This window comes from Scyliorhinus canicula, chromosome 2, assembly GCF_902713615.1.
Source record: "Scyliorhinus canicula chromosome 2, sScyCan1.1, whole genome shotgun sequence".
Lineage (NCBI taxonomy): Eukaryota > Metazoa > Chordata > Chondrichthyes > Carcharhiniformes > Scyliorhinidae > Scyliorhinus > Scyliorhinus canicula.
Genome location: NC_052147.1, coordinates 6689139 through 6712139, shown reverse-complemented (window position 1 = coordinate 6712139; position 23001 = coordinate 6689139). Strand labels below are relative to the sequence as shown.

General features: G+C 46.8%; 2 protein-coding genes across 3 annotated transcripts in view; one reads left to right on the top strand and one right to left on the bottom strand.

Moving 5' to 3' along the window:
• The window catches only part of LOC119962496, a 40009-nt gene extending 24331 nt beyond the window's left edge, over positions 1-15678 (top strand). The window contains exons 6-9 of the mRNA XM_038790442.1: positions 1405-1462; positions 5861-6063; positions 8953-9229; positions 14936-15678. Of these exons, the coding sequence (XP_038646370.1) occupies positions 1405-1462; positions 5861-6063; positions 8953-9229; positions 14936-15395 (998 nt within the window). The 3' untranslated portion in view covers positions 15396-15678. The remainder of the gene's footprint in view (positions 1-1404; positions 1463-5860; positions 6064-8952; positions 9230-14935) is intronic.
• A 3115-nt stretch (positions 15679-18793) lies between these two features.
• hhipl1 (HHIP-like 1) overlaps positions 18794-23001 on the bottom strand; it is a 63472-nt gene continuing 59264 nt past the window's right edge. For both annotated transcript variants that reach the window (XM_038822388.1, XM_038822378.1), the window contains exon 9: positions 18794-19464. In XM_038822388.1, the coding sequence (XP_038678316.1) occupies positions 18866-19464 (599 nt within the window). In that variant the 3' untranslated portion in view covers positions 18794-18865. The remainder of the gene's footprint in view (positions 19465-23001) is intronic.

Below are 23001 nucleotides of genomic sequence, written 5' to 3'. Positions count from 1 at the left end.
TGGAGTACTGTGTGCAGTTCTGGTCGCCTCATTTTAGGAAGGATGTGGAAGCTTTGGAAAAGGTGCAAAGGAGATTTACCAGGATGTTGCCTGGAATGGAGAGTAGGTCTTACGAGGAAAGGTTGAGGGTGCTAGGCCTTTTCTCATTAGAACGGAGAAGGATGAGGTGTGACTTGATAGAGGTTTATAAGATGATATGGGGAATAGATGGAGTAGACAGTCGCAGACTTTTTCCCCGGGTGGAACACACCATTACAAGGGGACATAAATTTAAGATAAATGGTGGAAGATATAGAGGGGATGTCAGAGGTAGGTTCTTTACCCAGAGAGTAGTGGGGGCATGGAATGCACTGCCTGTGGAAGTAGTTGAGTCGGAAACAGTAGGGACCTTCAAGCGGCTATTGGATAGGTACATGGATTAGGGTAGAATAATGGAGTGTAGATTAACTTGTAAGGGCAGCACGGTAGCATTGTGGATAGCACAATTGCTTCACAGCTCCAGGGTCCCAGGTTCGATTTCGACTTGGGTCACTGTCTGTGCGGAGTCTGCACATCCTCCCCGTGTGTGCGTGGGTTTCCTCCGGGTACTCCGGTTTCCTCCCACAGTCCAAAGATGTGCAGGTTGGGTGGATTGGCCATGAAAAATTGCCCTTAGTGTCCAAAATTCTATGATTAACCTCGGACAAAAGTTCGGCACAACATCGTGGGCCGAAGTGCCTGTTCTGTGCTGTATTTCTCTATCTATCTATCTATCTATCTAACATTTTAGTCACAAAGGGCAATTTATCATGGCAAATCCACCTAACCTGCACGTCTTTGGGCTGTGGGAGGAAACAGGAGCACCCGGAGGAAACCCACGCAGACACGGGGAGAATGTGCAGATTCCACACAGACAGTGACCCAGCGGGGAATTGAACCTGGGACTCTGGCGCTGTGAAGCCACAGTGCTATCCACTTGTGCTACCGTGCTGCCCGTCGGGCAGGAGATATGAAATTCTGAGAACACACACAAACAGATTCAAAAACAGCTTCTTCCCCGCTGTTACCAGACTCCTAAATGACCCTCTTATGGACTGAGCTGATCTCTTCACACATCTTCTCTACTGAGTACACTACACTCCTGTGTGCTTCGTCAGATGTCTATGTCTATGTATTTACATTGTGTATTTATCGTAAGTCCTATGTTTTTAATGTATGGAACGATCTGTCTGGACTGTACACAGACACTGTACCTCACGCACAAATCAAAAAGAGAAATGCTGTCGAAGCTTTTCATCTTACACTCACCAGGACAGATTCTCAAAGATGCAAAATCTCAAAGTAAACAATAGTTTATACCACATGAAGCAAGGGTGCTAAAATGTATTTTACTGATTACCATGCTTTTGCTTTTTTCTAATATAGAAACGCTCTATAAGGTTTTTGCTGTGCCTCCATCCCTTCTAACCGCAGATAACTTCAGGTAAGTGAAAAGGATTCAAATTTCAATTGCTGATGTGATTTTCATAATGATAGAAATGTCAGTACAGAAGGATGATTCTGATGCACGATCAATTACGACGAGACGAGAGTAGAGAATAATCGATTAAGCAGAGATGTGTAACCTCCCGCAGCTGCTGCCGAAATAGCTGCAGCTCGGTGAGCCCACACATTTATACACCGCCTACTGGGCGGAGCCAGCAGGCAGGGATCTACCCCCGTATCTGTAGTACAGGAGCCTTACCGTAATACACCACATATGTGATATATATACAAGTGGTGACTACCACAGATTCCAATATGATTGTACCACATCAGACTCAGCTCTTTCCTTTCTCCATTTCATTATTTATTCAACATGTTTGTAATTCCATTTTAAACATTTTGATTGAGTCAAAACCAAATTGAAATTCTCAAGGTAAAGATTTAATTCACATACAATGGGTTATTGAAATGTAACCACTCACTACACTACCATACCCGTGATCATAGTATTAAATCCTGGAGTTGGGCTTCAACCAACAGCCTTCATGTTTCAAAGATTTAGAGTACTGAGCCAAGCTGAATCTCAGTGTTTGATATGTTAAGTACTTAAGAAATAGGAACAGGAGTGGCCATGCAGCCCTCTGAGCCCACTCTGCGATTCAATGAGATTATGGCTGGCCTTCCAATTCAAAACCATTTTGCTACTCCAACCACATACCCACTGATGTTGGCGAAGGGCTGCATTCTCCACTGCCCGCAGCTGGCACAGGGACCTGTGAAGCAGGGGTGAATCCAGCACTGTCAAAGAAATAGGATCATCCCATATCCAATGTGGTGCCCCGCTGGCAGCGGTATCGAGGTTCGCGCCCTGCACCTGCTGGATAACGGAGTCTCTACACCTGCATAATTCTCTGGTCCTCTGGGCCAGGATTTCTGTGGCCATGGATTGGTGCAGATATTTGTCAGCATGGTCCTGGTGCGGTGGACCTTGTGCTAGGCCATGGGGTAAGTCCTTAAGGTAGGTGCCCCAAAGCCTATTGAAGGGCCCCCTCACCTGCTCCTCACAATGCAAATCCTGGCCACCCCACCATATCCCTTCCCATAACAGAGACCCCCCCCCATAACAAAGATCCCCACCAGACCACATTAAAAGCAGATAAGTACTTTCACTTCCTCTTTTTCTTATCAGAAAGAACTTAACTGCTTTTGATGTGGCCAAGAGCTGTCAATCATAGCTAGGTGTTTATAAACATTGGTTAGTTTCACAGCAGGGTACTTGAGATCCATTCAAGCATGACGGGATATGAAATTAAACAATCCAGACATCTGACTGCCTGGAAAATGTCAATCACAGCCTTGTAAAAGAAATTTCTAATTAATATAACTAAAAGCCTTGCATGTCAAAGAATCTGAAGGGGTTTAAACCCTAGAAATGAGCTGGGATTCTCCGCCGGGGTGATTCTCCATTATACCAGCACTCGGGGGTTTTCCGACGGTGTGGGACTGCCCCACAATGGGTAGCCCCATTGACCGGCCAGCGTAACTGAGAAACGCGCCAGCCGGTCAGGGCAGAAATGTGGCGGAGCGGAGAATCCCACCCATGATTTTTGCTTTCTAGGAATTTACAGCTGTTGCTTTCTCCACCTAAGGTATACTCTGGGTGGGGACTTCAATGTCCTTCACCAAGAGTGGCTCGGTAGTACCACCACAGACCGAGCTGGCCGGGTCCTAAAGGACATAACTGCTAGACTGGGACTGCAGCTGGTGGTGAGGGAACCAACAAGAGGGAAAAACATACTTCACCTCATCCTCCCCAGCCTACCTGCTGCAGATTGGTAAAAGTGACCACCGCAAAGTCCCGTCTTCACATTGAGGATATCCTCCCATCATATTGTATGGCACTGCCACCGTGCTCAATGGGATAGACTTCAAACATATCTAGCAACTCAAGATGAGGCTCTGTGGGCCATCAGCAGCAGCAGAATTGTACTCAACCACAATCTGTAACCTCATGGACCAGCATATCCCCCACACTACCATTACCACCAAGCCAGGGGATCAGCCCTGGTTCAATGAAGAGTGCAGGAGAGCGTGGCAGGAGAGCGTGGCAGGGGCAACACCAGGCAGACCGAAAAATGAGGTGTCGATTTGGTGAAGCTACAATATGTGTGTGCCAAACAGCATAAGCAGCAAGTATTAGACAGAGCTAAGTGATTACACAATGAATACATCAGATCTAAGCTCTGCAATCCTGCCACATCCATCCATGAATGGTGGTGGACAATTAAACAACTCACTGGAGGAGGAGGCTCCACAAATATCCCCATCCTCAATGATGTGCAAAAGACAAGGTTGAGGCATTCTCAACAATCTTTAGCCAGAAGTGCCAAATGGATGATCCATCTCGGTCTCCTCTGGAGGTCCCTATAAGGGCAGCATAGTGGTTAGCACAGTTGTGGCTGGAGTCATACCCGGCACAAAGGAAGATGGTTGTGGTGGTTGGAGGTCAATCATCTCAGCTCTAGGACATCATTCCGGGCGTTCCTCATGGTAGTGTCCCAGACCCAACCATCTTCAGTTGCTTCATCAATGACCTCCCTTCCATCATACGGTCAGAAGTGGGGATCTTTGTGGATGACTGCACAATATTCAACACCATTCGCGACTCCTCAGATAAAGAAGCTGTTCATATCCAAATGTAGCAAGACCTGGACAATGTCCAAGCTTGGGCCGACAAGTGGCAAGTTTGCTACAGGGTGTGTTTGGTTTCGTTTTAGACTTGCAGCTGCCTTCAGCAAGACAAGGTATGATTCTGATTTCTTTCTGTGTGAAAGGAATGTCTTCAGATCACTTGCTAATTTAACAGTGATAACTGCTCTCAGTAGAGAATTTAAACCTGATCTCTGTGTTAAAAAAGGTCTTTCGTCGTATGGATGTTAAAAGGAAAGTTTAAGGATTACTTCGAGTGTTGTATTCTTTGGGGGTTGTATTTGAAGTAATGGTTGCTAAGATGTTCACTGCATGTTTTAAAAAGATTAACTGAGTTCATAGAATAAACATTGTTTTGTTTAAAAAAATACTTTTGGATTTCTGCTGTACCTCACGTGTCAAGTGGGCAATGTGCTCCCCATACCACAATCTATTAAAAGTTGTGGGTCAGGTGAACTCCATGATACACTTTGGGGTTCTCTAAACCCTGGTCCATAACAATACCATCTACAAGATGCACTGCAGTAACTCACCAAGGTTCCTTAGACAGCACCTTCCAAACCCACGACCACTAACATCTAGCAGGACATGAGCAGCAGATACCTGGGAACCCCACCACCTGGAGGTTCCCCTCCAAGCCACTCATCATCCTGACTTGGAAATATATCGGCCGTTCCTTCACTGTCACTGGGGCAACATCCTGGAACTCCCTCGCTAGCAGCTCAGTGGGTGTACCTACACCTCAGGGAGTGTAGCGGTTCAAGAAGGCAACTCACCACCACCTTTTGAAGGGCAAATAGGGATGGGCAATAAATGTTGGCCTAACCAGCGACATCTATATCGCATAAATTAATTTTTCAAAAAGCTGTAGGGGACAGGTGAGTTTTAAAGCAATGATTTTTTTACATTGTTTCTGTCTGGACTATTCTTTAGCTTCCAGGCAGGTGTCTCAGTTATGGGGGTCTCTGGTAGGAGGTTGGGCCATCCTCATGCGTATGGGGGTGGGGCTGGATTGCAAACCCCCACCCTCCCCCAACCAGGCAGAGAAATAAATCTTCCTACATCTGCCCTGTCGAGCCCTGTAAGAAGTTTTGTATGTTTGTTTGAGATCACCTCTCATTCATCTGAATTCCAGTGAATATTAATCTTTCCTCATTGGACAATCCCTCCATCCCAGGAATTAGTTTGCCGAACCTCTGTTGCACTCATTCTATCTTTCCTTGGGTAAGGAGTTCAAAACTTCACACAATACTCCAGGTGCGGTCTCACCAAGATTGAGTATGGTTGCAGTAAGACACCTTTACTCCTGTACACTGAATCTCTTGTAATAAAGTCCATTTGCCTTCTTAAATGCTTGCTGTACCTGCATGTTAACTTTCAGTGACTCATGAACAAAGACATCCAAATTCCTGTGAGGTTCATTGTGATTATTTATACTGGAAAATGAATTATACATAGAACTTACAGCATAGAAACAAAAATTCAGGACAATTGGTTTGTGCTGTTTGTGATCTCGGACTTTATTTCCTTTGTCCCGCTTTCCAGCTTCTCCTTAAAATGCTTCAAGTTTTACAATTTTATGAATGAAGATGCCGCAGTCCAAGAAAATATGTGCACTGATGTTGTTGTAAACGTTTAAGTCCCGGTGTTAGTTATTAAAAGGCTGATTTAATGTGTTCATGCCCAGCAGTGGAAACCCCTCAACAATAACTGACTGCCAGTCCTCACTGGATTCAGCTCAGGTGGAGCAGGCACACTTACACAATGTGGATCCTTGTCATCAAGAGGAGGTGTGTTCAGTTGAGAACCCGTCCACGGTCCCAACTGCTTTGGCCAGTAGCAGATTAGGAAATGGGGCCAGAAGCTATCAGCCTTGCTCTGGGAAACAAGGTAATGTCCTTTTCAGTTTAGTGCTTGTTTTTTTTCCTTAGGAACATTCCTGATGCCGGTGTACACTTTGTTTAGAGAGATATTGAGAAATTTAATTTGATTCATTAATATTTATTAATAAGAGCATTATGGCATTAGTGAATCATTATTAATTGTAATCAAATGATGGGCATTAACTGGAAATGTAAATGCAGGCAGGCTGCAACTGTGTTCGGAGTCAATAAAAGTGTGTAAAGATTGAGTCCAGTTATAGCCTTCATCAACTGGCATCTAACATGGTAATAAAGAACAATTGCTGAAAGGTGAAATTTGGAAGCTAAAAAAAAAATTCAGGCAGAAAATTTGAATCCTAGAAGCCATTGTGGAAAATAGTAGAAAGTCTGTGTAAATTGTTGGGCGATGAATTATCTGCTGAGTATAAATTACATGACCAGAGTGGATATGTGACATGTGTAATGTCCATTCATACATACAAATTAGGAGCACGAGTAGGCCACTCGGCCCTTCGGGCCTGCGCTGCCATTCAATCAAATCACGGTTGATCAAATTTTAACCTGAACTTCTCATTCCTGCCAACCCCAATAACCTTGCACCACCTGGCTTGTCAAGAATCTATCTATTTCTGTCTTTAATGATCTTCAAAGATTTTGTCTAAAGCACTTTTTGAGGAAGAGAATTCCAAGGGGGCGATTCTCCGAGGCCCACATCAGGCCGAAGAATCGGAGCAACCGCGCCACGACGCCCCGACTCAGGCGCCTGATTCTCCGAGGTGCCGCTCCGACACGACAGAGTCCCGCCGGCGCCGTTCATCCCTGGTTGCTATCGGCGGGAACTCTGTGGGAACGCTCAGAGGGGAGCCTGTGGTGGGGAGAGGGGGCTCCTTCACCGGGGTGGCTTCCGATGGGGTCTGGCCCGTGATCGGGGCCCACCGATTGGCGGGCTGGCCTCTCTCCCCCCCCCGGGACTATTTCCTGGCACAGCCGGCCTCTGAACACCGACCCCATGTTGGGTTGGGGCCGGTGCGTGTAAGAAGTTCCCCGCGCATGCGCAGGGTGGTGTGGCCCAACTGCGCAGGACGGGTCTCTGGCACCGTGCCGAGGCCCCACCCCCGCAAATCATGCTATGCCCCTGCCAGTCCCACGGAGGCCCCAGAATATGGGTCTGGGAATGGGCGCCGACGCCGGAGTAAAACACTCCGGGTTTTACTCTGGCGTAGGCACTTAGACTCTCGTTGGGAGAATCCCGCCCCAAATTTTCACAGGCCTCTGAGTGAAATATTTTTCCTCACCTTTGTCTGAAATGGGTGAGCCTTTACTTTTAAACAGTGACCTCCAGATAGAGTCAGAGAGTTTTACAGCACAGAAAGGCGCCCATTGGCCCACCGTGTCTGCACCAGTCTTCAAACACCTATCTATTCTGCTTGCCATTTCAACAAAAGACCCTGCTCCCATGCCCACATGTCTGTTCTTGGCCTGCTTCAATGTTCCAGTGAAGCGCAACGCAAACTGGAGGAACAACATCTCATCTTCCGGTTAGGCACACTACAGCCTTCCGGCCTGAACATCGAATTCAACAACTTCAGATGATCAGCCCCACCTCGACCCATTTGTTTTCATTTCATTTTAACTGTCTTTTACCATTTCTTTCTAACTTAATATACATTTCATTCCCCCCCACCCCCACCAATCTTATCCACCTTTCCTGCACCTTTCTCCTCTTTGCTTCCCCCTTCCCCTCCCCCTACACCTACAGTTCATCCTCTGATGTTAGTTTCCCTGCTGTTTGACCTTTCACATCTTTTGTCCTGTCTGGGGACTGCCATTAACACTCTTTCCCCTTGGTATCTGTGGCCATTAGCACCCAGTTTCCCTGGGTTTCTGTGGCTATGACTCATCTTTCATTCTTACTCCACAGTATAAATATTTCCCACTCTCTCTGTCTGTTAGCTTTGACAAAGAGTCATCGGTCTCGAAACGTTAGCTCTTTTCTCTCCCTACAGATGCTGCCAGACTTGCTGAGATTTTCCAGCATTTTCCCTTTCGTTTCAGATTCCAGCATCCGCAGTAATTTGCTTTTAACCTACCTATTCTAATCCCATTATCCAGCACTTGGTCCGTAGCCTTGATCTAGTGCTATATTCTCCTACAACAGTAGATTGGACAGAGGACAGTTGAGATTAAATACCAAAAGGTTTCATGGTACAAAAGCCAAAGGAAGTGTATGCCCACTGCCTGCTATCTTGAATCCATTGTCCATCCCTCTCACTGGCTCCTTCCAGATCGGTCTCAGCAGAAAATCCCAAACGCCAATTTACCTTCTCATGCTGCTCCATTGACAATCATTATTGTTGGCCACCTGTGGCCCTAGCAGTGGCCATTGCTCTCAGTTGATTTACCAGGATTAGAGGGCTGCTGGCCATCTGATTGACCCATTGTGGCTGTAGTCGGTCAACAATGATGATTGTCGATGGATCAGGATTAGAAGGATAATTGGGGTTTGGGGCTTTCCGATGGGAATTCCTTCCAGATTAGTCTCACCCTGAGACAATTAACAGTCCACCAGCCATAAAATAGAGCAGCAAATACCCCACCACCCCTTTTGAAATGTCAGGAACATAATGGCCGCAGCAGGTCGGAATATCATGTTGGGAAACAAGTTAGAATTCCCTCCACGGTACACGGTGTGTTTTAGAGTAGAGCAGAGCACCCCCTATTGTAATGCTCAGATGTCACGTGAGAAGATTGGACTCTGCAGTTATAGCTCCCATGTACTAATAGCCTGTGATATTTACCTAGCTTCAAACATCAAACCCAACAGCACACATTACATTGAGTCACTCTGGTTTCAATTTTTCAATTTTTGTGACGCTTTTTTCTCTCCCTCTTTTAGCTTTCAGCGAGGAGGAGGTGAACATCTCTGATAATGCACATAGGAAGTTGGCAATCACAAGGAAAGGAATGGAGAACCAGGCTGGATCAGATCGAAGGACTGCGTTTACACAAACGTGGCAGGCCATGCGACCATACAACACTCAGTCTGCAAATAAGCAGCTATCAATTGTCATCCCCCACATCTTGTCAGCAAATCCCACCAGGGGCAGCGTGCCAATGATGCCAAAATACAGACCAGAATTAAGGACCAGCAAAGAGTCAATCACTCAAAACAGGTGAGGGAAACATCTGGGCAGTTTCACTGATTCCCCTCGTGTATCCATCCCCAGCTGCTATCCCAGATCTTGTGTGCACAGCTAGTTACCCATCTCACGCATTCGATCTTCATGTAACCCATGCCTGGAAAAGCCAATCTAGTGTGTCTAATAATACCAGCCACATCTGGCTACTTGGAAACCCAAATTCTGCCAGTGAGAATCCCAAATTTAAACAAAAATATTTTGATGAAATTGGGCATGTGATTTCAATTTGCTTGACACATGCCTGTATTATTCTAACTTTTTATGTGTTGATAAATGGTGAGGTGAAGAGCAGTGTATGAGTTTTTAATCAATGTGATTGTTTAGTTGGCAGATGTTTGTTAATAATTATACCTGAAGTATATTTACCTATATTGCGTATTGGACATTTCCTGCTAAAATTAATATATATGGTTAAAGTAATTTTGCCTTCGCCACACCTATGCCCAATTAGAAATTATTTTTGGATAACACTGCCCAAGTCAGTATATATGCCTCAGAACGTGCAGACTCTGCAGTGACAGTGACCCAAGCCAGGAATCGAACCTGGGACCCTGGAGCTGTGAAGCAACTGTGCTAACCACTGTCCTACCGTGCTGCCCCCACAACTCCACCATAAACCTTCTTGTAGCCCATCTCTTTCTCCTATCACTCAGGCCATTTTGCATCCATGCTGTCACTGTGCCTTTAATTCCATGGCACTGTATCAAATGTCTTTTGAATTACATTCCACCAGCTGCCATGGTGGGATTAGAACCCATGTTCCCAGAGCATTAACCTGAGGCTCCAGATCACTAGTCGAATTACGTTACCACTACACCCCTTGGTCTCTTCTTAGGCAGAATTTTGATCGGGGTTACGGGGAGCTAGGCAGGAAAGTGGAGTTAAGGCCACAAGCGAATCAGCCATCATCTTAATGAATGGAGGAGCAGGTTCGAGGGGCCAAATCGCCTACTCTTGTTCCTATTTCTTATGATCTCTGAACCAGGCAAGTCTGCAGTACAGTACTTAGAGGCACTGTTAATAATGACAAGCTTTCGTGACTGATTATGAGAACTTGGAAGGATGGAGGTGGCAGTGTCACTGCACATACTGTTCCTCCAAATTGGTTCTTGATAACCATGCAAGCCACTTACCTCACAGGCTTGTTGGTTCTAACTGGACAAGCAGCTGGGAAGCTCACCAACATTCTGCATGGGTAATTGGTATGGTTTTAGTTGGTTCAATTTCAGCAATACCAATGAGTACTTTGCCAAAGTGCATTGCATTGGTTCCTATTGAGGGAATATCTTAACACCACAATAGGTGTGATGATTGTGGTGTTTGACCCTTTAAGGGCAGCGCAGCAGAAGAGGATAACCTGGCTTGAGGGAACCAATTGGGACTGAGAGTGGGTGATGACCAGTGGGTGGCGTCCTCTCTCAGGCAGAAGACAGCCAGAAAACATAGGGACTGGTGCAACCTATGGGCTTTGTAGTGTGCAGTTGTTGTATTGATAACATGGATTATTGATGATACTGCTTGTGACCCGACACGTGAGAATATCCCATTTTAATCAAAGTCTGAAGAGGAGAAATTGCTCACCCAAATCACTGTCTTTGGACGAATAGAGCCAGTGAGATGCTGAGATATTGTCAGACACTGAGGGACAGACGCAGAGTAAACCTGAATTGGTCGGTGCAGTCAGAAGTTAGGAAGTGTATATTTTTTTAAACAAAGGGAAAATTACCCTCAGAAGCAAGAACTGCGATTAAAGTAAAAAGGGAAAGTGCCCCAAGGAGCTACAGCGAGGTTTTTAAAAAGCGCAGGAAGAGGCTGAGATTGTCGGGAGGGTGATAGCTGCTCCTGCACTGAGGGACCTCGAACCGAGAAGTTCTGGAGTTTTGGCAAGAAGATAAAAAAAAGAAGTTAGAGTTTAAAACAAAACGGTCCTTTGGACCAGTTTTCCAGTGAACTCGACAGAAACAGGCATATCAAAAAGAGGAAGCAAACCGGACTCTCCATGTAGCTCAAAGAGAAAGGAAAAGCTGCAGAGATCGCTGGAGAGCTTTCCAATAGTGCAGAGAGGTTTGACAGAGAGGAACAGCGGGTTCCCGCCAAAACTTTAAAAACCAGGGGACAGCACAGGATGGCAGCTGCTGACAGTTTCTTTTTAAATGAGTCTTAAAGCGAAAATGTATTTAACACACCAACCACTAGAAGAAACAAACGACAATGGACAGGAAAATTGGAGAAGACACTAGGGAGTGGGCAACTTTCAAAAAAAGGTCCACAAGCAACAGAAACCTCAGAGGAGAGGCAACGCAAGACCCTGGAGGGAGGGATTAGATTGGATTTGGATTTGTTTTATTGTCACCTGTACCGAGATACAGTGAAAAGTATTATTCTGTGTGCAGTCCAGACAGATCATTCCATACACGAAAGAAACTTAGGAAATACCTAAATACACAATATATATAAACACAGGCATCGCGTGAAGCGTGTGCTAGTACTAGTCAGCAGATAAGATGTGTTAAAAGATCAGGGCGGGATTGATCAGGGCGGGATTGTTTGGAAACCGGTGGGTCGGGCAACTCCGGCACGAAGGAGTGGCGTGAACCACTCCGGCGTTGGGTCGTCCCGAAGGTGCAAATCCTCCGCACCTTCAGGGGCTAGGCCGGCGCTGGAGTGGTTTGTACCGCGCCGGCCGGCGTGGAAGTGGCTTGGCGACACACCAACTGGCGCCGAAGGGCCTCCGCCGGCCGGCGCGGGTTGGCCCATGTGCGGGAGCACCAGCGTGTGCTGGCTTCAACCCAGCGCATGCGCAGGGGGTTTCATCTCCGCATTGGCCATCGCGGACCTTTGCACCAGCCGGCGCGAAGGAATAGAGTGCCCCCACGGCACAGGCCCGCCCGCGGATCGATGGGCTCTGATCGTGGGCCAGGCCACCATGGGGGCACCCCCCGGGGCCAGATTCCCCTGTGCCCCCCCCCCCCCCCGAGGACCCCGGTGGCCACCCACGGAGCCAGGTCCCACTGGTAAGTACCTTTTGTAACATACGCCGGCGGGACAGGCCTAAAACGGGTGGCCACTCGGCCCATCGCGGGCCGGAGAATCGCCGGGGGCTGCTGCCAGCAGCCGCCGGCTGGCGAGGTGCGATTCACACCCCACCAAATCCCCGGCGCCGGAGAATTCAGAGAATCCCGCCCCAGATCAGTCCATAAGAGGGTCATCCAGGAGTCTGGTAACAGCGGGGAAGAAGCTGTTTTGAATCTGTTAGTGCGTATTCTCAGACCTTTGTATCTCCTGCCGGATGGAAGAGGTTGGAAGAGTGAATACCCTGGGTGGGAGGGGTCTTTGATTATGCTGCCCGCATAATCTGACAGACCCCTGAATGAGGGCACCAACAGACCCTAGAAGGAGGCACTGAAAGACAAGAAATGATCAAATGAAGAGCAACGAGAAAACCTCAGAATGAAAACAAGGCAACATTTCATCAGAGACAGACCCGACCAACAGTGAAGCCAAATAGAGTTTAGCTGAAGATAAGAGAAGTAGAAATGAAGATTCCATTTGTGAACTATTGAACTTAGAGGAATCAACAAAAATACTGAAAGTTTTCGGGAAGATATTAGAATAACATGAGGAAATGACTGACAGCAAGTTTTGGAAAAAAAGCAAAAATTTACAAAATCAATTTAAGAAGCAGGAGAACTTAATGAGACAATGGTGAATAATAATAATCTTTATTGTCATAAGTAGGCTTACATTAACACTGCAATGAAGTTACTGTGAAAAGCCCCTACCCCAGTTGCCACATTCCGGCGCCTGTTCGGGTACACAGAGGAGAATTCAGAATGTCCAAAATACCCAACAGCACGTCTTTCGGGACTTGTGGGAGGAAACCGGAGCACCCGGAGGAAACCCGCGCAGACATGGGGAGAACGTGCAGACTCCGCACAGACAGTGACCCAAGCTGGGAATCGAACCTGGGACCCTGGAGCTGTGAAGCAACAGTGCTAACCATTGTGGTACTGTGCCACCCAAGCTGAACTTCAAGAAGAAGCAACCAGAAAATAAGAGGAAATCCAGTGAAGAGTTGAATCAGGAGAATAAGAACTTGGCAAAAGGAAGTTTGGCAATGAGAAATTAACCCGAAGAGGTAAAAAGCGTAATATTGAATCAGCAATTCAGACAGAGAAGGAAACTGAGATGACACGCAAGATTGTTGAAGTGGCCACGCGAATGGAAAAGCACAAGAACCAACATGATAAAATAGTCGATGAAAAAGATGCTGAATTAAAATGCTGAAAAGAGAAGAAACATCATCACATCGCCTATGTACGAGAATGCGAGTACCAAGGCCATTCCTTCACATGTGACAGACCGAGAGTGTGAGAATCTGTTAAGACATAAGTCCCTGTTGTATTGTGATGATGTGTGCCTACCTCCATAAAAATGTAAAGGTGCTCGGCAGAGCAAGGATCAACGTGGGACTGGAGAGTGGCGCCACAGATCATCTAGGACAGAACCCAGTAAGCAACAAGCCTGTATAGAAGAGTGCCATGCAACACCATGTTTAGAACTGTACATAGCTAAACCTACCAGAAGTGTTTATGTTTAAATGCTTAAGCCTTAAGGTCTCATCAACGAGCCATCGCCGTTCTACAAGAAACAGAAAAACTCCTCACAGACTCAATTTATCATTTCCCAGCATGCATATAATGTTTAATTAGAATTTGGGCTTCAGTAACTTATGATGTGGAGATGCCGGCGTTGGACTGGAGTGGGCACAATCAGAAGGCTCACAACACCAGGTTAAAGTCCAAGAGGTTTATTTGGCATCACTAGCTTTCGGAGTGCCGCTCCTTCATCAGGTGAGTGAAGAGGTAGGTTACACAAACACATATATAGACAAAGCCAATGATACAAGATGATACTTGGAATGCAGTTTACCTGCAAAGACTTGTAGTCGAAGTATCATCTTGTATCATTGGCTTTGTCTATATATGCTGTGTTTGTGTAACCTACCTCTTCACTCACCTGATGAAGGAACAATGCTCTGAAAGCTAGTGATTCCAAATAAGCCTGTTGGACTTTAGCCTGGTGTAAGACTTTTTAATGAGGAACTTAGTTATTAAAAATTGTATCAAAGTGTTGTTAATAGGGGAGGGTTGTGATGATTGTGGTGTTTGTCATTTTAAGGGCAGCGCAGCGGAAGAGGTTCACCAGGCTTGAGGGACCAATTGAGACTGAGAGTGAGTGATTACCCCAGGGGGTGGAGTCCGCCTTTAGGCAGACAACAGCCAGAAGACAGCCGGAAGACATGTAGGTGCTAGTGCAGCCAGTGGGCTGTGCCAGGGCAGCCAGGGCCTGCAGGCCTCTGTACAGTTTTTCCTTGTTAATAAATAACTTTTGTGTTCCTAACAAAGTTTGTTAGCGTGAAATTATTACAATAGGCCTATGAGAACCCTACTTAAATAGATTCCACAGACTGCCAAAACTGCTGAGATATTTTATATTATATATAGATAGATTTCTCACTGGTTTATGATTGGTGATGGGTTTCTATGATCTCCCTGCATTCAAAGCATAAGATACATGTGGGTACACAAAGTAGTTCTTAGCCATTATCTAAGTTATTTTCTTGTTTTTAAATGCAGTAAAAGATTTATCATGCTGAATGCAATATTGAATTCACAGAACATCATCAGCTGCCTCCAAGTCAATATTGTGCAATTGTTCAGACTTCTCGGACAGCTCACGTGGGAACCAAGAGGAATGTGCAGGAAAGGGAAGTTTGTTCTTGCCTGAACACTGGGCCACATCTCAGATAAATAAACAACAAGAACCCACAAGTTGCTCCCTGCAGAATGGGAAGGATGCACAGCAGCAGAAGCAAAGCCTGAAAATGGGTATTAAGATCAGCCAACGTGGGCTTCAGTTGAAGACAGAGAGTTCCTCGTTGAGCCAGAAGAAGAGGTTGAGAGTCAGGGTAGATAGGGCTTCATTGCATCGAGATTCGAGGATTCAGAATTACAATGTTGAGCAGCGACATGGTTTGACAAACACTCTCTCAAATATCTATGATGAGGAAGTAGCAGAATCGCCAAAGTCCAATTTATTGAAATCCCTGAAATGGAGCTTAGTGCGGTCTCCTTAGTATGGAAACAGCACTTCAGCTGCCGTGACGGATAGAGTTCTGATCTGAGAACTTCTATCTCAATTACTTCTTTGCTGATTGGTAACTCTGCTGAAAAGGCTGCAGTTTCTCAGTCAGGAAGAGGGCATTTGTTCCTTAGGCTCAGATCAATAAATAGTTTAGTTCAAAAATTGATTATTTAGCATAATATTTCTCCACAGACATAATTCTCACTTAAGGTGCCTCAGTTCAGCAAAAGACACGTGTTAACTGAACAATTTACGCAACAACAGCAATATAACCCAAAAAAATGCAAACAAAACATGCCAAATAGGCAGATACAGATCATCTATAGCTAAGATTTATCTTGTATTAACTGGAGTTCTCAGGAAGTGGGACAGTTTCATCGCCTTTTAGATTCTGCTAGTTAGGTCTTAAATTGACTACTCAGGTGGAGAATTAACACAATCGTTTAGAAAGGTGAAAATGGGACTGCCTTAATCTTCAACAGAGCAATGTCCCCAAGCACCCCATGCACGAGGTATTATGTAACCTTTAGGAAGAAGACAGGCGATCAGAAGAAATGTTGTCTTTTGGGAGAGCTTGCGTGGCTTGAGGTAAATAGTAGGAGGAAGTGTAATCAGAAGATTCCTCTTGGTAATGGAAGAGTTCAAACATGAATCTATGGCAAAGCTGACTTTTAAATCCAGAGTAAATTGGAATTACATATGTAGAATAAGAGTCATTAAAGAACTGGTACCAGGCAACAGCCAACTAGAGATGAAGTCAAAGGATTTTCATTTTAAAATATTCACCAATGTATTTTAATTTGTTTTCAGCAATAAATGTCAACTAAAAGAAAGAAAATGACAGTTTGGAAAATTGGATTGTGAGATTTATCCCTCTTCTCTTGCCATTCATAATTTATTCATGTGTGTGTGTGCGTGCGCGTGTGTGTGTGTGTGTGCGTGTGTGTGCGTGTGGGCGTGTGCGCATGTGTGTGTGTGTGTGCATGTGTGTGTGTGCATGTGTGTGTGCATGTGTGTGTGTGTGCATGTGTATGTGCGTGTGTGTGTGTGCATGCATGTGTGTGTGCGTGCACATGTCTATGTCTATGAGACAATCCACTCTGGATACCAATACACTTCTGGATCTTTCTGCAATTTCACTTTCCAGACTCCACCCCTTCCTGCAACCTCAGCCCTTGCCATGTACAATCCCCTCTGACTTTCCTCCCCCTGAACCTGAACTATTTTCACAGGACAGGTGTCATCCCCTTATGCTCCCACTGAACTGAATCTAAAGCTCAGTATGATGCTGTGCTCTTCCTCTGTTACCTTTGACCCTGCATCCTCCTCTTTGGCCAGGAGTCTTCCCCTTCACAGCAGACCGTTTTGTATGTCTTCAAAATTCTCCTTCCACTTGCACCACTCCTTTTCTCTTTTAAAAAAAATAAATTTAGTGTACCCAATTTTTTTTTCTAATTAAGGGGCAATTTAGTGTGGCCAATCCACCTGGCCTGCACATCTTTGGGTAGTGGTGGTGAAACCCAGGTGGACACGGGGAGATTGTGCAAACTCCACAGGGAGTGGCCGGGGTCGGGATCAAACCTGGGACCTCGGTGCTGTGATGCAGCAGTGCTAACCACTGCGCCACCGTGCTGCCCCCTCTTCCCACTTTCCCTGTGATTTTATTATTTTCCAGTTTCCCTGCCCTAACCACCAGCTTTTTTGTATGTCCATCAGGGTAGTCTATGGGTTTTCCGCTTCTTCAATGAATGAAGATCCAACTAGTTTTTATCAGTCACCACCAGCACACCAACAACTTCACCCCTAACTCCACTCACTTCCTCCAAATAGAAGGTATTGCTATGGAAACCAGCACATGTTAAAAATTCATTCAGCATTTATTGCCCATTTCTGAATGTCTCGCTAGGCCATTTCAGAGGGCACTTAAGAGTCAACTATATTGCTGTGGGTCTGGAGTCACATGTAGGCTAGACCAGGTGGCAGATTAGTGAACCAGAAGGATTTTGATGACAATAGTTTCATGTTAATCATTAGACTTTTAGTTCCAGATTTTTACTGAATTCAAATTTCGCCATCTGACCTGGTCTCCAGAGCATCAGCTTGGACCACTGGATTATTATATCATTGTACCGCCACCTCCCCCTGCATGGCTTCTAGCTATGCCAGCCTTTTTCTTTTCTATGTCAAACATCCCTCGTTCCAGTCCGACTCAAGCCCTCTTCACTATCTCTTTTTCAACTGCACTGATGGCTGAATACATGCCATTTCCAGTTCTTGCTCTGAAACTTTCAGCAACTTTGCTTTCAATTTCAATCCTTTCCTTGCCTTTGCATGATCCATTTCCAACTCTTCCCTTGGGGGAACAGGAGCAGAGGTCCGGGCTGATGGTCAGAGGGGTTGATGGTCATGATGGCAAGTACAGGTGAGGAAGAAATGCCCCGGGCTGGGGAAATAGATAATGTTGGGGAGGGTGGGGGGGTAGCACCTGATCTTGAAAGAAGACTAATAATGGAGTCCCCCGAAGCCCAAACAGAATGACTCACAGGGAAAGTCATCCCTGGACTCCTCCTGTTGGCCAAAGAATTACAGCAGGGTGGCAAGTGGCCATTAGGGTGAGCGCAGGCAGGCCACCTAAGCCTGGGCTGCCCCTGTGAATAAGTCAGGGCTGGGTGTGAAGGCAATTCAAAAAACTAGAGGCCTTGCCTGTGATGTCCACATCCTGGGAAATAATATATTTTTAAAAACTTGTTTGTCTCGATGAGTTCAAGATGAAAAGTTTCGGCAACATGTCTCTTCAGCAATAAAAATACACTGTTCGATGGTTACAATGTGTTTAAAATGTATTACTTTGAGAATTATATACAGCCTTAAAAAAGGGGTGATTTTGTTGCAATTATTTATGAGCACTTTGTGACAATATTTACAATAACCTGAAGCTAAAGCTGCTGCTAATTGTAGCAAGCAACTCTTTTTCAGCCCTCACCACCTCCCACCCATGTCCAAGAAATGGGCGAGGGGTGACTTGATTGAAACATATATCATGAATGGTCTTGACGAGGTGGAGGTGGGTGAGTCCAGAACTAGGGGAAACTGCTTTAAAATTAGAGGTCACCCTGAAAGGACAGAGATGAGGAGAGATTCTTTCCAAGGGTTGTACGACTTTGGAACGTTCTGCCTCAGAAGGCAGTGGAGGTGGGGGTCTTTGTATATTTTTAATGCAGAAATTTAAGGTAGATTCTCGTGGCAAGGAAATAAAAGTATATTATCGAGGTAGATGGGAATGTGGAATTTTAAACACAAACATGTCAGCCATGACCTTATTGAATGGCAGAGCAGGCTCGAGGGGCCGAATGGCCTACTTCTGCTCCTGTTTCACATGTTCATATTTGCTTTGGAAAGATCATTCTGGATTTTATTTTCACAGATTTATTGCATTGGAATATTCACTGTGCATTAGAATGATCAAGAGCTACTTTCTGTGGACCCACACAGAACGCCTGCATCTTCTCGATGCGAACAGTTGGTTTCCCCAATTTCTGAGTGGCGACAGTGCAAAAGGCTCTTTTCATTTCCTTCACATTCCACATCATCCAGAAGAATTAGCCCGTTTCCTTGCCCAAACTCCGCTCTCCGGTAAGCCTGAATGGAAAATGGGAATCCAAGTTGGCGACACACAACAGCAGCCGCCTGGCTGTTCCACAAGTCATCACACACTGTCCCCCATACTCCATTGATGTAAATCTCCACCCTCCCACGGTCTGTCCTGCCTTGCTCATCCACTAGACGCACTGCCCCATTTGAAGGAGTATTTTGTCGTCTCCTGTTTGCTGCTTGATGGCTGCTCTGCTTCCCGGCAGTATTTGTCTGCGCTTTACCAGGGTTTGGTGCCAAAGTAGCTGCTGTCTGATCAATACCAGCATCCCATTCTGTTTGCAACATTTCTAAGGTCTTGAGGAGCTCATGGAACCAATCTGGGGTGTCTCCCTCTTGTCGTGGACTGGGTCTTTGCCTTCCTTTGGGTCTGTTCTTTGTAGGTCTCTTCCGAGGGCGTTGTATCACCTCTGTATGCACAAAGAACAATTAAAAAAAAAATTATAGTTACAGAACACCTTCTCAAGTCTGTTAGAAACATTTATAATGGGTGGCACGGTGGCGCAGTGGTCAGCACTGGTGCCTATGGCGCTGAGGACCCGGGTTCGATCCTGGCCCGGGTCACTGTCCGTGTGGAGTTTGCACATTCTCCCCATGTCTGCGTGGGTTTCATCCCCATAACCCAAAGATGTGCAGGGTAGGTGGGTTGGCCATGCTAAATTGCCCCTTAATTGGAAAAAATGAATTGGGTACACTAAATTTATTTTAAAAAAGAAACAGTTATAATAATATGCATGTGGAGTCTTTCATTTATGTTGCATTCTACTTACTCCAATCTCTTACAATGCAACACTCCAAAACAAAACAAAGAAAGGTCAAACTAGATTCTGTGCTCAAGTCTTGGTAAGAAGTCCTCAGAAGTAAGAATGATACCATGTGACAGAGATAACTTTACAAAAGTATAATACATAATAGCAAATGTGACAATTGCTTTTCAGCGTAGGCAAATGTGAAGTCAGCCACTTTGAACCTGAAATGGAAAGAGCAAGGTAGTTTCTAAATGTGAAAAACTAGAAGCAGTGGAGATCCAGAGACTTGAGGGTCCAAGTATATAGATCATTAACTGTTGTGAAAGGGGACAGAAAATATGCACAATGTCCAGGGAATGCTGGTCCTGACATCTACAGGGCACAAGCTAACAGACAGGTTTCGAGGTGGGGTAGCGAGCGGGAAATGCCAGGTGTTTCTAGATGACCGACTTGGCGAAACCGTCACCGGCATCTAACATTAATTGGGCCAATTAATGATGCCCCATGGGCTTCACGCCGGGAATGACTATCCTGCCGGCTGATTGGCCGGGACTGCGACCAGCAGCTTTCCACTATCGAGGGAGAACAGCACTTAAACCGATCTCGCAGAGCAAACCCCAGACACGCAGCCACCAAGCAGAGCAGCTCCACGATTAGGAGATGTTGACCTCGCAAGTCTAATAGATGCGGTGGAATCCAAGCGAGATGCCCTGTTCTCCAGAGGGGCTCAGAAGGTCAGCCACAGGATATCCACTGCTGTCTGGGAGAGTGGCAATGGGCGGTGACGTGTGGAATGTGACAAGGCGGATTGCCACCCAGTGCTGCAAGAAGCTCAATTACCTCCATTGGGCCACATGGGTGAATTGGCATCAGTCCCCTGGCACCTAGCCAGCCTGTCACTCCCAGACCCCCCCCCCTCCTATACCAGGCAACCCGACCTCCCTCCCCCCACAATGCCACAGTACACCTCTGGCATCCACCAGCACACCCCACCCATGCCTAGTAGTGGTGCCCCCACCATGCCCTCCTCCCTGCCCCGCCCCCGGGATGCATGCAGTGTGCACCACCACCTGAAGATCAGGTCCTACAGAGGATGCCCAAGTGCATCAAAGGCAACAGGACACGTTAAGCAGCAGGCTGCCCCCACCTCTGATGTGCATCTTGGGGAAACACCTAGATGTAGCAGTAGAACATGGAGGGCTAAGCACACTGAGGATCATTGAGGGAGCGCTGGGGGGAGGGCAGTGGCACCATTGGTTGCTGGGGACAGTTGGGATCATGATTATGTGCAATTAAAACACGTTACACCCGAGACATGAGAAGCCTCTGTCAAGATATTCCGCACTGCGGGCCCGTCTGTACACCCCTCCCCCAGTTGCTGTCTGCCCTCCCCCAGCCCCAGCTGCAAGGGCAGTTTCCATTGAGTCAAAGATATCCACCATGTGATATCTGTACGGAATTGGAGAGGGTGGTAGATAGAGAATCAACTTCCATCCCAGCACCCTCAGGTCCCAAGGCCTCCCCCATCCTCACATCCGCTGCCATCCCTCAGGGTGCCATCCAACACACCCTGCACACGCAGTCCCAGCCGCAGCAGGGGTCCCTGGGCACTGGACCCCAGACCATATACTCCAGATATCTGCTGAAAACGTTACCTGGACCGGGCACTGGTTCCCTCCTCGGTCCACACACCCACCCTCTGTCATGGGAATGTCCCCAGTGCTGTGGCCCAGCTCTTGGCTGTTCCAATGTTGGCTGCTGCCTCTGTGATGTTGATGCCTCCGGAGTTCAGGCAAAATGTCCAGGCCTGGATGTCCGTTGGTGGCATGAAGGGGGGAAGCCGCACGTTGGGTGCTCCTGCTCGTGGCTTGTTTATTGAAGTTTAATGCCTGGTCCCAGGGGCAATTGTTTGATGGTCGAGTGTAAGAGGGCATGAGGTAGACATATAATGTCAAAAGGTCAAAGGAAGGACGCCGTGAAGAGGGGAGGGAGGGAGTGAGAGTTCACCGTTGAGTGAAAGGGCCAACCCAGGAGCTGGCAAGATGGCGGAGGCTGGGTCGCTGGGTGGAGCTGACCAAGGTGATGGCTTTGGAGTTGGAGAAGCAGTTCGCACAGTACATGGAGGTATTGAGGAAGGAGATGATGGTGGTATTGAAGGTGTTGGTGGAGGAGGCGTTTGCCCGGTGAAGGCGGATGTGTCAAAGGCATCAGCCGAGGGGCGGGAGCAGGGTGAGAAAATGAAGGGAGTTCGAGGAGACTATGTCGCAGCATAGCGGTCAGCTCACCTCGATAGGGAGGAACTGCAGAAGGTGATCGAGGCCAACAAGGAGCTGCGAGCAAAGTTGAAGGACTTGGAAAATTGTTCAAGGTGGCTAAATTTCAGGATTATGGGCCTGCCCGAGGGGGTGGAGCGCCCAAGGCCGACCGAGTACTTTGCCAAGATGTTGGCGGAGTTGGTGGGGGAGGGAGATGATCGCTCTCAGTATGAGCTGGATCGGGCTCATCCGTTGTTGAGGCCTCAATCGAAGGAGAATGAGCTGCCAAGAGCACTGATTGCTTGCTTCCACGGGTACCACATGAAAGGAGAAGGTTCTGAATTGGGCGAAGCAGAAGCGGGAGGTGCAGTGGTGCAGTTACCGGGACTTAACGGTGGAACTGGCGAGGAGGCGAGTGGCTTTCGGCCGAGTGAAGACGGCACTGTATAACAGTGGGGTGCAGGTTGGCGTGGTGTACCCAGCAAAATTGAGAGTGGCCTACAACTCCAGAGACTTCTACTTTGAGACGGTGGGGGCAACGGAGACGTTTGTGAAGGTGGAAGACTTGGGGCAGGAGTGAGGAATAGGACTGAAGATTGGTCGTTGACTGGGGGGATTGGAGTTATGACAGTTATCATTGAATTTACAGTGCAGAAGTAGGCCATTCAGCCCATTGAGTCTGCACCGGCCCTTGGAAAGAAAACCCTACTTAAGCCCACACCTCCACCTTATCCCCGTAACCCCACCTAACCATTTCAGACACTAAGGGAAATCTATTATCGCCAATCCACCTAACCTGCACATCTTCATCTTTGGATTGTGGAAGGAAACCGGAGCACCCGGAGGAAACCCACGCAGACACGCGGAGAACGTGCAGACTCCGCACAGACAGTGACCCAAGCTGGGAATCGAACCTGGGACCCTGGAGCTGTGAAGCAACTAT